This window comes from Glandiceps talaboti, chromosome 6, assembly GCF_964340395.1.
Source record: "Glandiceps talaboti chromosome 6, keGlaTala1.1, whole genome shotgun sequence".
NCBI lineage: Eukaryota > Metazoa > Hemichordata > Enteropneusta > Spengelidae > Glandiceps > Glandiceps talaboti.
This window is the reverse complement of record NC_135554.1, coordinates 25,921,434-25,938,091: the sequence shown is the minus strand read 5'-3', so window position 1 is coordinate 25,938,091 and position 16,658 is coordinate 25,921,434. Positions and strand designations below refer to the sequence as shown.

Sequence of the window (16,658 nt, the reverse complement as noted above, 5' to 3'; positions counted from 1 at the left end):
AAGATTGTTCAACTTGCTAATGTTCCACACGTAAGCAGACTACCTCTAACCTTTATTTATTTGCTTCACTGGATTGGGGACACACAAAATGATTTATTTACTTTACAAGTTACAACTGTAGCACATAGCATCTAAGGGTGATGTTGTTTCACTATGGGTAACACTTCTAACATACTATAATTCACATCAAAATAAAAAATGTTTTGATATATAAATGTAGATATTGCTGGAATAAAACCTAACTGGTGACTCTCCCCACCAATCTAGAATTAAGTTGTCTCTGTATAAAAAACTTCCCCTAGGTTGTTATACTTACTTTGACAAAGCTTTTGCCACAAAAGACTGAAGTCTGTTAGATGGAGACAGACATAGCTAAGTCTTTGTTTTTGATATACAACAACACAATTACACAGTTTGAAATGTTTCATTCAAACATTGTTTTAGCTTTATGTAACTATATGCAAACATGTTAGGAAAGACAATATCATTTTGTAAGTACTCAGACTGCTTCAATCCTTGCCTTCAGTCATTTTGTACGTCTCAGACTTGAAATTTACTGACTTGGACAAAGTGTAATACTTCCAATAATGTTAAGTTGATTTTTGTTTACATCAGTGCATTTGCTAAGGTTTGGAAATTCTAATACCAGAGGAGGGGAATCTAGTAAAACTTTCCTAGAACTTATACACACTACACTATTTTGGTGAGGAACTCCAGAAAGAAACCTGGGAACTCAGGAAGATTTCACTAATGAAATTGTGTTTTGGTAAAACAATCAGAAAAATTTTATGATTGTGAAATAATTCTAGACACGTAAAGAACATTTTCAACAACTCTGAAAATGTGTAGGAATTTCAAACTTTAAACAACAAGTGCATTGCAAATAAGATCTTTGAAAGAATTCCAGTGAGATCGTGATGTGCAATTTGATATAGACTGCAGCTGTTAGGTGTATACTCAGGTCTTGACTTCTGACAGCTACAACAATGTTAACCTATCAGTACATCTAGTTACAGTTGCATGGCAGAACCAACAGAAAAAAAAACATACTGTGAAAATCAATAGAGTTTGAAAGATGAATTTCCTTATGTACCTGTGTCCTAGTGGACGATTAACAACTGAAAAATTCACAACAATAAGTAGAAATTATCGTGATAAATATTCTGATAGAAGACTCAAAGAGTAATGCAGGATTAAATGTATTGACTTGTGTTTATTTGATGTTTTTAGTTGTCCAAAGATCATTTCTATTTGCCAAAGGAACACCTGTCTACTTTACCGGTAAATAATAAACTACTAGAACAATTTTTGGTTGTCAGTTTTCCAGAATTTGTTGGAAGGTAAAAATCTAAACTTGTGAAATACTTTATTTAGTGTGTGTTGTATTTGTGGACTTTGTAGTGCCGAGGATGCAGTGTTGTAATATTGAGTGAACAAAGTGTTTTTTTTTAGTAAGGGTAAGGTTTCAGAACCAGGTCAGAGAACCTGGTATAGAGAGGGGAAAATTAGTTAAAAACTTACAGTTCTGTTGATTGAATAATATATCTCTGAACAACCTGGTAACAGATTTTCTTTGTCCTTTTGGTTGGGGGTGGCGTTAGGGTGGGCGGAGGTGTAGATCTAGTTGCTTTGCAATTTCCTTCATTAATTTTCCGTATTTTTTCTAAGACTTCAAAAAAGGGGCCTGTGTCGGGTTGTAGATGGGGGGGGGGGGGGGTTGTAGGTCTCAAAATATGTATTGGGTCTCATGAGGAGGGAGATTCTAGGGTTATATTTATAATTTTTATGAGAAAGACTAGAAGAACGAGAGATTTGTTTATAAGGGTTTTGGATTTCCTTAGAAGTGTGCCTCTGCATAACTACTATCAAAAGACCTCACATTAGCTGATACTGACACTATCAAAACAGCTTTTATACATTGCAAAGTCTATGATAATGGTATTATCTTTCCAGTATTGCCACTAAAAACAGTTAAGCAAAAACTATTTTGGGAAGCACTGTTCTGCATTTATTGCTGGAGGACTGTGAAAATAAGTTTAACATATTAGTAACAACCCCAGGGTAACAAAACCAACCTGTTCATTCTTGTCCTGTACTTCTTTCTCAAATTTCCATCTACATATCATTTAGTAATAAAATTATCATCTATTAGCCAAGATTTGTCCTTCTCTTGATGGTTTTGACATCACCTTTGAAAAAACTATTGTATTTTATAGTCCTTGTAATGATGTCATTGGTTTGTGTGTGCGTGCGTGCACAATATGGCTGCCTTTGGCCAATGTCCAACAAGTATTTTTATTTCTTAACTACAGTCTGAAAAGAAGGTAGCTACAGAGGAATAACAAAAAAGTCAATGAAAAAAGCCTGCAGCTATGGGAGGGTTACTTGAGGCTAAGATTCCAATCATTGACAGAGCAAACATACCATTTATGGTATTCACCAAGTCAAACATACACCTATCGGCTCAACTCTGTGAATAAAGGTATTGAAATGGTTAAAATCAATATGGCTACCTTGCTATCAATGCTTACATAAACCTTTCATTAAACTCTCATCAATAATTGTCCATGTCATAAAAATAAGTGAACAGTGTCAACTAAATTAGAATTTACAATATGTCATAATAACGACTGCACTGTTCAGAAAGTTTCACAATCTGTAAGTCTTAATACAGATGTACATAAAAAGTATTGAAAAGATGTGTTTGAGTTCCTGCCACACATTTTTATGGTTGGGTAGTTAAATCAATTTGCTTCACCATTGGGATCACCAAAAGGTCTATTCAAATCTAACCATGACTATAATTTACTTTAATAATGTAAGAATACTACTACGAATATCTTTTGTTGTTTGAAATAGAAATCCTAGTAATTGGATTAGGTATTTATCTATTAAACCAGTCTAACTCAACATTTTAAAATAATTTTCAAACAATCAGAATTTGTTTACAGGTTTACCACTAATTTTGTTTGTACGTGTTTTTATACCCTTGCTATTTTGTATTGTATATTTTTTGCAGTATTTCCATCAATTCTTTCTACTGAGTGTTCCATCGTGGCATTTCCTGATGTTGTCTATCAAATAAATTTGTGAACACCAACTGAATTAATGGTTTACCAGATTTCCTTCCTCTGTCAATTCCAATATTGTAAAATTTCAACAAATTGTCGTGTTATCTTTTTTGAAGACGTATGATCAGTCAAAAAACAAAAGCAACCCCAAAATACCGTAAAATTACTTCAGATATCCATCTTCACCAGATCTAAAGTTTGATAATTAGATTCTGTATACTCTGTCTGAATAATGCAATCCATGATGCAATGCATGCTAACTTTTAAATTTTCTGTCAGAGAAGTTAATAACAGATGCCTGACAAAAACTGAATATTACTAATTCAAATCATACAAAATTATGACAGGCATTGAACTGCCATAAATCAGGAAATCCAACATTTCTAACATTAAAGTGGCCATACGGATGAGAATTTGGTATTTATTTTGGATTTTTATTTGCTAAAACAGCTTCACTATGTTTTTCTACTGTAAAAAATAAAGCGAAAGAACATATACCAAGTCCATGTTCATATCTCAATACATTGCAAAAAGATGGAAAAAGTGTAAAAAAAAAGTTTGTTATTGTACGTATGATAACAAACATTTTGCACATTTTTAGTGTTTGCAGTTTATTTAGTTGTAAACATGGACTTGGTATATGTTATTTCACATTATTTTTTCAAGTAGAAAAACATAGTGAAGCTGTTTTATCAAATAAAAATCCAAAATAAATACCAAATTCTCATCCATATGGCCACTTTAAAACATTGCATTCTAGCAGCCACTAAGGAGATTAGAAGGAGTGAAGGGGTAAAGTATAATAAATTTGTTTTATCACTACAGTGGGAAATGAAATATGTAAAAATAACAACTATTTGTAGTATTTGTATATCATAAAATATTAAAATGAATTACTGTTCCAATTTTGTTATATCATTTCATATTAATACACCTAAAAACAATTTTTTTTTATACTTGACTGCATAACAACCTATAACAACCCCCTTCCCCCACCCCACCCCACACACAATGCACTTTTTTTTTTTTTTTTCTTTTTAACAATTTTATCATGTACAGAAGTTTACATTTCTTTTTTCTATAATATATTGGGGTAGTGTAGTCTACATCTATAGAGGCTATCCATTGGGTTTGAATTTGAAAAACTCAAGATTCAAACCCAACAGATAAACCCTAGCATAGGGGGTTGTGACACTAATTTAAAGATTCCGAAAAGATCATTTCCAATCAATTCATGGTTCATTTATATGATGTCATTGGTGACATTGTAAACAATTCACTCTTAAAATATGTCCATGGTAAGATCAACCAAAGTCCAATAAAACAATTGTTGAAAAAAAACATAAACGCTTAGTTTTATGATCTTTATGAATTATTGATTATATTCAATGATAAAGGATAGTGGATTGCATATTGTGAGTTTCATGAACAAGGGCAAGCCATGTGCCACATGATAGACTATTTGATGTACGGTATGAAATATGAAATATTATGGCCATTAAAAAAAGAAGGAAAAAAAACAGTTTTAGACTAATCTGTCAACTTGATTTACTGAGTGAGAAGCTTTTAAAAACACAACAAATATATTTACCACTTCACCATGGTTTCCATAACAACAGGTGATACAATGTAATCGTGGAAGTAAGGATGTATGTAGTTAGGTATATCAATATTGACTTTGGGTGGACCATGGATGTATTTATAGTGAGTCTAACACATCCATGTTGGGACTACAGCAGGGGTTTGAATCACTGGGGAATACACACACAATGGAAGTGATATTTCTACATGACTGGATATGAATACAAACCAATAGTAGAGCAAACAAGGTGTGATTACCATGTTGTAATGATTGACAAAAGATTTAAGATGTCTTCAGGGTAAGACTTGTGTTGAAAGTCTTAAAGTTTTGTGTTATTGATTTATCTGTCTACATGCATCACTGCTGTAAAAATGGTCCTTGTCTATTTGTTTGTTGTCATTTTCGGGTATAATGTACACCATCTTGAGGCCTGCAGCCCCCCCCCCCCCCCCCCACAAAAAAAAAGAAGAAGAAAAGAATGAGTTCAAAACTTGGTTCAACCTCTCAGAAGCTGTGACTGGAACTATTTGTCAATATTTTTTGCCTGAAAGCTTGTATCGTCATCAAATAATCAAAACCTACATCCTTGCAATCAACTTCAACATCTCATAAATTAACAATTTGCTGACAAGTAAATCTATTTTATAACTGGTTAAAATGAGTGTTTTTATCTTTAAAAATTTGCCAAATTGATAACCCAAATGAATCGTGAAATTAATGTCAACACCAATGTAATTTGATCATTTTTGTGTTTTTTAATTCTCAATATAATCTTATACATCTTTGAAGGGCACTTAAGTTGTGAAATTGTAATTCACTGAATGTATATATATCCAGACCTCAACATTTGAAAGAATTTTGAGGTGAAGATGTGGTGAAGGGCGCCCTCTAGTGTCTAACTTCTTCATTATTTTTATATTATCTTCTATATTATCCTCATAGCTCATAGTGCAGACATAAAAAGCCCAGCATTTTCGTGAATCACTTCAAAATACAATACTTTGTATTAAAGTAAATTTTCATTGTATTGATATTAACAAAACATCAAAATATAATTTCACATTTTCTTGCTGATATTAATATTCCATTTCAAAATATTAGCTTGATTTACTAAGGTAATAATACTTTGTAACAGGTATGGAATTCATCTGTATGTTTAGTATGCAAATTCTGTACAATTATGTAATCAGCTGAGGAATAGTTGCTATGACAACAGAAAACAGATTTCTGATAAGATATACATAGTGTTTATTTTACATTAAAAGTAATAATACAATATATTTAGATTTGAAAATTAATATACATCAGTCCTTAGTTTTTTTGTCAAAGTCTATTATTCTCTAAAAACAAGATTTTCTTGGACTGTGCCTTGTGGTTGCCATGACAATGATTAGATTTAAAATAAAGATATAATAGAAACATCCAGATAGCATTGTTAATTATTACTCCAGGCATAATCAATGTATTGTATGTGTTATGTAATTATAAATGTAACACTATAATACAGAATACTATAATGTACGTCAAGTCGTGTTCAAGTTTGTGTTTCACCAGGCATTGTATCTAAAAGAGTCTGTTAACAGAATTAGTGTTTACATGGATTCGTAACAAACATGGACGTCACAGCAGTTTTCCTTCATTTAAAGACACTACAATAACATGTTCTGGGAATGAGTTCCTGATTGCAGTATGGCTGCCTTTAGTGATGTATAGTAGTCTCTCAAGAAGCTCTCTATTCCATCGTAGAGAATTTATTGGTGAATGGTGGAGAGCTTTGTGAGATATTATCAATAGGACAAGTCTCCAGGCTAGGTGTACGGAGACTAGTAGTATTGGTGATGAGATGACAGTTTTACAATACTGTAGTTGTTACTATTATTTTGAAGAGAGAAAAGATGCACATTTTGTTTATTACGTATCTATCAAATTGAGTATTTTCCTGTCAAATAGTCCATATAATCTCCTTTCATTCCTGCTTGCAATTTAACAGAATGTCTCATATTTTGACTAAATTTTTACTCATTTCATACTTTCTGATTTCAGGTTTTTGTAGATGAAGATTGCTGACTATGTTTAGAATGAAAATAATGATGTCCCACTGACCAATTACCAGTCTTTAGGTAGTATAAATCAGACCACTAGAGTTGATTTGAAGACAACAACACATATCATCATGACAGAACGGTGTCTAGCAGCCCTGGACTATGTGGATCTCCAGTGTAAACAAATCCACAGAAAACATACCAAGGTAAACATATTATACTATTGTTGCAAATGTTTATAAAAAAACCTAGCCCGGAGATTTGGCTGTAGTGTTTGAAAATGTTGTTTACCAGAACATGCAAGCAGTATGTCATGTCAGATTGACTAATCTCTAGGCTAAAAAAATGTATTGAGGGATTAATATGAAACTTGCCAGAAAGATTACTTATGAGCCATGGATCAATTTATTAGATTTTGGTGGAGAGCTGTGAGTCTGGAGCTGAAGTTTAATGGGGTGTTTTTCCGGATCAGAATTTTAGAGAAGTCATGGCATTACCATTACTTGAGGGTGCCATTCTTTAGTTGTGGTCTTGTATATTGTGGTTTATTTACTTATTTAGTGGTTGACTATTTTACTTTGTCAGGGGTACGTACTCTACCAATTGTACTCTAGTTGTTGACTATTTTACTTTGTCAGGGGTATGTACTCTACCAATTGTACTCTAGTTGTTGACTATTTTACTTTGTCAGGGGTACGTACTCTACCAATTGTACTCTCGTTGTTGACTATTTTACTTTGTCAGGGGTATGTACTCTACCAATTGTATTTTATAACCCAATGAATGTTCTGCTACAGTTTTAGTGCCCTCTATAACTGAGAAACTTAAGGGTACTCCTAGAAAAATTCAAGGAGATATTTAAGACATTGTATAGAATTCACAGTGATGCTAGATATCAATATTTCAATGCAAACATTTGATTTGAAAAAAATGATTACATGTAAAAAGACACAAGATAAAAAAAACGAAACTGACAAATATTTGACATAACAAATCAAATATAAGTATCACCTGATGAGATTAGCAGATGAGGTAAAGAACTGATCTATGGGTGATGTTGTCAGATGCAAGAAGGTTGTTGTGAGTGCGCCCTCAATGTCGAATTGTGGAAACCCCTTACTTTTTCTCTTTTCATCAAGATTGATACTTTACAGTATTTTCAGATATACAAGTTCTGTCAAAAAAAAAGAGAAAGAACATTTTTAAAAAGCTTAAATATTATCTTTACTTGATACTAATGTAGCCAGGAGTAAAAGTCTGACTTACTATTTCTGAAGTGCATGTCTAAGTCACTAGGTACAATCTCAGACCAGTATAGTGTTCTGAGGTACAATACAGGCTTTCAGAACAAGTAATTTGCTCAGTCAGTGTTTTACTGCTGTAAGTATATTAACAATCTGTCATTTGGTTTTGACACTTTGTTATTGAACCTGGTCTCTCAGCTGTACGAACTGGTAAATCATTTATCAATAGAATCAGTCATCTGTGGAATTCACAAGTGCAATGGTTCATGTTGTCATGGTGATGAAACTTTTTATAACCATTTAAAGATAGCTTTTATGGTTGTCAAAGTATAATATTAATATTAGTGTAGCTATTTATTCCTCTCTGCAATGAATTGTTATATTACGTGCAATTTTAACACATCATTTATTTCATGAACATATAAATATCAAGTCAGTATTGTCGAACAAAAGTTAGTCTTGAGGCTATCCATGGCTTTGAATCTCTTCTCAAGTGATCTTGAGATTCCGAGTCATGGATAGCCTCTAAACTAAGCAAAAGTTAACCCAAGAAAGAATGTGTCCGTGTTTGAATTTAGCTCAATTTAAAATGTAGAAATTCTGTGCTTTAGCTATTGGTTTTACTAATAGTTCATGATTTGTCTTAGCCTAGGAAAGGAAAGCGTACAGTCAAGTTTTGTTGAGATTTTGGCCATCATCTCCAGGTGACTCTGGACAAGGAAAGGCTTTCAAGAATTTCACTGCTGTATATTTTTCTACTTTATAATTTCTTTATTGTACTTGTTGGCATGCAAACTTGGTTAGTTATTGTTTGTATAACTACTTTTTGCTTTACAAATAAACTATGTTATGATAAGTAATACAGTATGATAGGGAGTATCCTAGTAACCATGCATAAATTATCAGGCTCTCTAGCAACCATGCATAAATTATCAACTGACCTTAGATCTAGGTTCACATGAAGAAGGTAATATGCATAATCACTGACAAACAAGATTTGTTAGTTGAAGTATATAGAGATTGTTGTATGCAAAAATTTCCTTGAAAATATGAATGATAGTATGTAGAAGATGGAAAGCTCCACTGATTTGATATCACTTCCAATTAGGAGATCGCTTTGGTTAACTCTTACTGGGTTTTTTCTAGATGGCTCTGAACCCATTTCATATATTTATAGACAGCCTATTTCACAATATTTTTGTAATTTTCATGGTAATTATTGCTTTAATTCTAGAGCTCTTTAATGTGGCTAAAATTATGAATGTATTGGTACTTTAGTTTTTAGTAGAAGCATCAGGAAATGTTTGGCTGTCTATACAGATATCAATGTAATGTATACTACAAGGTAGAAGGCATGCCACATAGATGGCCATGAAGATCCCACCTAACAAATGAGGTTTTTGTGCTCAGTGTCTAAGATTAACAAAGTTAGGGGAGTGTTTTTGAATGACTACATGTGTACTTGTGTGTGTCTACTCTTCACAAACACAAGTCTGAAGGATAAAATTTGAATCTTTTCATTATTCATTAAATACACAACTTCAATGTCATAAATACATGTCATTGTCAGAGAAAAATGGAACATATACTGTGTTTTACAAAAATGCAAAAACTGATATTTTAAACTCGTAATAGTTAAGTTGTGTTCATGATGTGATAGACATACTGCTTGGACAGTTGTTAACCTTTTTATTTTACCACCAAAATTCATAGCAGAAAATTGAATTTTTGTTTTAAATTTTGATTTAAAATTTTGAATCTTAAAATACATTTTTATGGAAATAATTAATCTTTGTGAATTCATATCAAAATTATGAGTTAAAATGAATCATATAATGAAAACTTTCATAACATTAATTTGATGCTAGATGTAGTACTGAATTAATGTTTGTTTATCTTTGGCTGACAATTGTACAAGGATAGTAGTTTGACATACCATAGGAGTACCCTAGTTGTCATTGGCCATTCCGAACAACGCACCAAGGAGCTGGACTTCAGATTAAACAATTTACACTTGTCAAAGTTTATTAGCTGTGCCTGTTTCAAGTTTCCTGATAAAACTTGTCGTTCACTTCATTGTAACTTACTTAAATGATAGGGTTACTAACCATCCACAGAAGGTGTATTGATCTCAACATCAACATCTGGTTGGTGTGTGACAGCCAAGGCTGACATTGTAAAAACTAATGTAGTTCCTGATAGTAAGGCCTTCAAAATGATGGATTGTTGGTCAGTATAAATAAAAGAAAAGAAAAGAACTCCAGGCTTCAAATTTTTGTGTATTTATAGTAATTGTGCCGCAGAGGTCGCTCTTTGAGAGGAAATATTTGGGTTGTTCAATATTGTACTTTGTCGGCCGGAACAAAAATAGGTTGTGGGAAACACTAGTGTTGTCTCTGTACTAAAACCAGATGTGGTTGACTGTAATATTGCATTTCCTCCTCAGTGTGAAAGCCAGATGTGGTTGACTATGATATCTGTCTAAGTCAAATCGTGATATTGAGATTATGTATTTGTATTGTTGACTACTGATATCTGTTTATTCATGTTGTCAACCTCTTAACCTGTGCTATCTCTTAAACACTATAGTCACTGCAATACGTTCACAGGTAGACCAAGCCGTCTAACAGGTATGTGGTGTTAAATTGTTGTCACTTCAGTGCTCCAACTCAATATACAACCTGGTAACACTGCTAAGTTTGAAATAACTCAGATCAGAATGTTATAATCGGTTTGTTTCATGGAGTGATTTATTTTATACTGCAGGTGGTTCTTATCTACATATAACTAATCCTGGTATTAGAAAACAGTAATTTATGAATTCGACTAGGTGAAAGACATGACTGTCTGGTTGAAAATGTCTTTCACCAGAACATCAATCATAGTCCAAAGACTTTAATATAGCTATCTGGTTGCGAATGTCATTCACCGGAACATCAGTCATAGTCCAAAGACTTAGCTATCTGACTTTCACCAGAACATCAGTCCAACATAGTCCAGAGAAGGCTATCTGGTTGAAAATGTCATTCACCAGATCTGTAAAGCCTGTATGTTTATAATTGAGTCAGATAGGCAAGTCTTGGCTATAGAATCCTACAGGTGGCTTAACTAGATACAAAGATGTATTTGCTCCAAATTTCCATGTCCACACCACAAAATTTAGCTGTAACTTGTTTTTATCTACTGACCATGAAATATATAGACACAGGAGGTGGGGGTGGGGTGGGGGTGGGGGTGGGGGGATGTTCCACAACAGATGAGCTGTCAGTCTACCATAAGATTTGCATGATAGTTAAATTAAATTCTTTCATTTCGATCCAAAATGACCCTTTTGTAAATATGCAAACTTTACAAAATTGGCAAATAATGGAAAATCGTGAGAAAATCAATTCAAGAATGTTACTTTGAGGTCATATTATTGGTAAATCCATAAAAACCTGGTAGCCCTACCCAGTCAACACCTCCTACTGTTCAGTTAGTTAGATTTATTAACCTTAGGGACACATTACAAAAACTATGATGTGATAAAATCAGATATATCTACAAGTCTGTAAATTTTTATGATCATGGGCAAGTTCAAACATCCAGCTAGTTTTACAACTAGACTTGCTGGTACCAGGTATGTAGTTATCAAAAGTAAATTATTTAGTTCTGGTATGTTTATTTTAGTCAATGAAGTCAGAATAATGTTGGATTAAGAGTTCACAGTACTATATTTCATCTGAAATCAAAGTCATTGTAGAACATTGAGTCTGAAAGTAAACAGTTTTTCTGCATAGAGGTTACATTGACGTGAAAAATGACTGTAGACAACTGCACTCTTTGTAAGTTGCTGAAACTCTTGTTTGCAGCCATTTTGTATTTTTTTATTTCAAACATTATTACTGTGTGAACTAAGAGGGAAGGGGTGTTATGTCGGCAAATAAATTACAATCTGAATTGTGTTTGATTTGTGTCTGCACCAACATTGAATAGATCTATTAGCTAGATTTAAATCTAATCAGATATATAAATAATGACAATGGTGGAAATCTGTAAGGGGATCTGAGTTGACTTCAGGGAATACGTGCGAGTTTAAGTTACTGAATTTTTTATTTTCAGTGTGGGCTATTTTTGAAAATTAACATTGGTTGTAACAATTTCATGAGTATTTCACTATCCTGTTACCAAACATTGTAGTTTAAAGGCCAAGGTTTCAGTCCTAGGTTCTTGCATTAGTGTTATCTAATATCAGTGGCGCCATAAGTATTACATAGGATCATTCTTTTGTTCTGGAACAACTTTTTCTATAACTCTGTCTGTTTTTCAGTTTAGATTTTAATTCTAATTCAAACTTGATCTTTAAGAAGACTTCAGTATTGTAATTGTCAACAGTAGCTGTACAACATTTTGTAGAATAATTAATTTCTACTTTCTCTGAAAATTACATGTATAAAACCTACCTGTAAGTCTTGAAGGACTATCACTACTACACTATTTCAGCTATCCTAACTGTAGCCTACCTGTAAGTCTTGAAGGACTATCGTTGTACTACATTATTTCAGCTATCCTAACTGTAGCCTACCTGTAGACTTAAAGGACTAACACTACTACACTATTTCAGCTTTCCTAACTGTAGCCTACCTGTAGTCTTGAAGGACTAACACTACTACACTATTTCAGCTTTCCTAACTGTAGCCTACCTGTAGACTTGAAGGACTATCACTACTACACTATTTCAGCTTTCCTAACTGTAGCCTTACTGTAGCCTACCTGTAGTCTTGAAGGACTAATGCTACTACACTATTTCAGCTATCCTAACTGTAGCCTACCTGTAGACTTGAAGGACTAACACTACTACACTATTTCAGCTATCCTAACTGTAGCCTACCTGTAGTCTTGAAGGACTAACACTACTACACTATTTCAGCTTTCCTAACTGTAGCCTACCTGTAGACTTGAAGGACTATCACTACTACACTATTTCAGCTTTCCTAACTGTAGCCTTCCTGTATAGACTTGAAGGACTATCACTACTACACTATTTCAGCTATCCTAACTGTAGCCTACCTGTAGTCTTGAAGGACTAATGCTACTACACTATTTCAGCTATCCTAACTGTAGCCTACCTGTAGACTTGAAGGACTAACACTACTACACTATTTCAGCTATCCTAACTGTAGCCTACCTGTAGTCTTGAAGGACTAATGCTACTACACTATTTCAGCTATCCTAACAGCTGTAGCCTACCTGTAGACTTGAAGGACTAACACTACTACACTATTTCAGCTATCCTAACTGTAGCCTACCTGAAGACTTGAAGGACTATCACTACTATACTATTTCAGCTATCCTAACGGACATTTTGATTTTTACATTTTTGCTCCTGAAAAAAAAATGACAGTTAGGATAACTGAAAGGGTAGAGTAGCATTAGCCCTTCAAGACTACAAGTAAGCTAAAAAATAAACTTAAAGAACTATTTTGCTCTCATCATATCTAATATATAAATAGTATTTGTAAATGTATTGTCACATAACTATGATTTTGGCCAGGGAGAATTAATCAGTCAGCTAAAACTGATACAGATCATGAACAACTTTGCAAAACCAATCCAGGTGTCAACAAAGGCTATTGTAGTTGGTTTAAAATGATGAATATCTGTATATATGTTAGACCGAAGTAGGCTTTACCCATTTGCCACAGGTGTTGTCAAAGATATGGTAGTAAAATGTAAGGTCTTGTGAAATAGGTATTGGTGATTTACAGCTTGTGTTCATGTAGATCACTATGATGGCTTCATTCTGAACACAATAAAAGTAAATTCCCTTGACAGGAACTAAATCGTCTGCTTGATTAATAGTCTGAAAGAGACAATTTATGTCAAAGTAAACCCAACACTACAGTTTACCATCATGGAGTTACTTGATTTTCAAAGCAAATTTTGTGTTTGATTTTAGATTTGATTGTTAGATTTTGGTCAATTTGTTTAGCACATGCAGTGACAAGATAAATTTTGGAGGTAAAATGTGAGAGTTTTGTATAAAAATGTTCCCAAGTAGGAGAAAATTCAGAATTAAAACAAAAGGTGCAGTTGACTCATTGTTTTATCTATAGAAGGAATTAATTTACAATTTTATTTCAGAAAAATTATAAAAGTCCATCTTTATTTACATTTAATTCAGAGACTAGATTGATAGACAGAACAAATTCTCAAAAAACTCAAATGTCATTTGTTTGCACACATTCTTTTAAATGCTAAAAATGTAGTCAGGAATGATTTCCAAAGCAACAGAAGTCAAAGATCAAAGTTTTCTTACAAATTGTTTTTTCAAAGCGTAAAATTATTTTTGTGAAAAGATCCCCAGTTGACCACAGGTCAGGCAGGTCACGGTAATGTTGACAGAAATAAAACTAAAAAACTTGTCTTTAAATGTTTTGACATTTGTTAGTTGATAAACAAGTTGACAGAGGTGCTGTTTTCATTATTGTGTGTATCGACCAACACAAGATGGTAGTCCACGGGTCATCAGTTATTTGGAGGTGTGTTTCAATCAAGACGATCGTTTTAAAACCATCAAATATAGTAATTGTTGTAGAAAATAGTTGGCCTGCACTCTGACTATGCCCCATTGGTCAGTCACCAATGGTTTTATAGTCTCTATGAGAGGTGCGTTTATGGTTGTCATGACGACACTTCAGTAACAGTTAAGGACATAAAGGGTGGATGATATTGATTGTTTTGTTGCATTATTGATGTGTGGATTATCTTTGTCAGTGGAGAATAGATTCACTGCAGGCGACAGTGTATATCAGGAACCCTGTAGGTACGCTATGGTAGAGTCATTTTGTTGTGTAGAAAAATTCCTGTCTGTTTATAGCATTTGTTTTATTGAAAGTTAAACTACATTGTTGAATCACCTAGGAATGAACAACTCTTCAAATGTTATCGGAGCTGAATTAATTGTACTGACGGTGAAAGGTACGTGATTTGAGTGGTGTGTTAAGTGGAAGAATAGCATGGCGTTACAAGATTTTAACGTACATCAGGGTCTGACCCGTAGGTTATTAGTGGCTTTGTGCATGTGTATTCGGACTATAGGTACATATGTAGTCCGGCTTATTGAGTTGAATATAAGAACTTTGAGAGAATGGTGGCCTTTTTTCCCCGTCAATTCTGATAAGAAGATCAGTAAGTATTGTGAGTTAAGATGTTAATTCCTGTATTTTGGTGGCTTTAGCTTCTAATTTCTATATACTATTAAAATCTCTTAGTTGGTAAGAATTGTCATGAAACCATAGTATTTCTTTGTTTGTTTGGAGTCAGACCAGACGTATATCGACACATACTGTGTTGTGAATTTCAATGCTCACCTGGTACGACCTGTTCGACACACTACTTTATTGAAGAAAAAAAATTGCTTGAATTATTTCATACAAGTTATGGCAAACCACCAAAGTGTGCATGGTATAATCAAAGAGAATATTATTTGATTTGTAAGTGAAACTAGATGACTATAAGAAAATTACTGATGAGGAAAATTGAGTTACTTTGCAATGAAACTCTTATGGGATGTGATGTGATGTAAAAGAGACAACAAAGGTAGTATTCATGATATTGAAACAGCAGACAACAGTCTAACTGTTGTATTGTCGTATGAATATTATAGAAGCTTAGAATAGGCGTATAACGGTGTTTATCTGTTTTAAAATGGTCAGCCAAAAAAATCACAAGTTTTATAAAGTGGTATTTCTAAAGTTTTTGAAACCTTAAAGAGGAGGAAATCTGATAAAAATCAAAAAGGTATAATAAACATTTAACAAGGTTGAAATCCATCTTGTCTGAGGCTAGAATTTATCTTCTATGCTTTGTAGTCTGATTTAAATAGTCAAGTGAACGGTTTCAGCTGCAATTTTCTCTTGATTTCCACTGGTCTAACAGACTACCACCTTATAAATTTGGTAGTCTAGATATGATGTTTAGTAGTCTATGTGTCCTGGACTACTGCTAATTTGGTAGTCTAGATACAGTGTTTAGTAGTCTATGTGTCCTGGACTACTACTAATTTGGTAGTCTAGATACAATGTGTATCTGTCTATATGTCCTGGATTACTACTAATTGCAAACCCTAACACTGTAGAACACATAACATGGATTCCAAATATTCAGACTTTGGAGGGGAACCCATTCAACTATAAAGGGAACTTGGGTAGATATTAGCTTACCACCCTTCACTTAACTCATCAACATAGCAATTCTACCATATTGTGAATGAAGTCTGTCAGTAGGTAGGGTTCACAGTTTTACAACAAGTTCAATATCCATGCTAAAATGAAAACAGCCTTTGAAGGATTAACATAAAATCAATAAATTCCTAACTGTACAGTCATAGTTGGTGACAGGAAGTATTGATGCTGACAGGGTGGGAACGTTGTAAAAGTTTAATGTTACTTCAGAATGGGTTGTAAAGCTATGAACCTCCTTTAGGGTTGAACACTTTTCATTTTTAATGGTAAATACAATTTATGTAGCATTTTACTGTTGAAGATAAAGAAAGACTATGCATAAAACAACAGGAAAGTAAGAGAAAAAGTTGAGCAATTGATGAGTAAACAATGTTGATACTATGGCCACCTGTTGATTCACATAGACTTTAGGTAGGATAGGGTAGTGACTAAGGGGGTCTTTGTTTACTGATACTTCAATATTTTTTCCACTTTTTTCGAATACTATGGCAATG

General features: G+C 33.5%; 1 protein-coding gene across 1 annotated transcript in view; it reads left to right on the top strand.

The window, feature by feature from the left end:
* Positions 1–16,658, top strand: part of LOC144436547 (uncharacterized) — a 39,627-nt gene that overhangs the window by 5,794 nt on the left and 17,175 nt on the right. The window contains exon 2 of the mRNA XM_078125364.1: positions 6,697–6,901. Within this exon, the coding sequence (XP_077981490.1) occupies positions 6,827–6,901 (75 nt within the window). The 5' untranslated portion in view covers positions 6,697–6,826. The remainder of the gene's footprint in view (positions 1–6,696; positions 6,902–16,658) is intronic.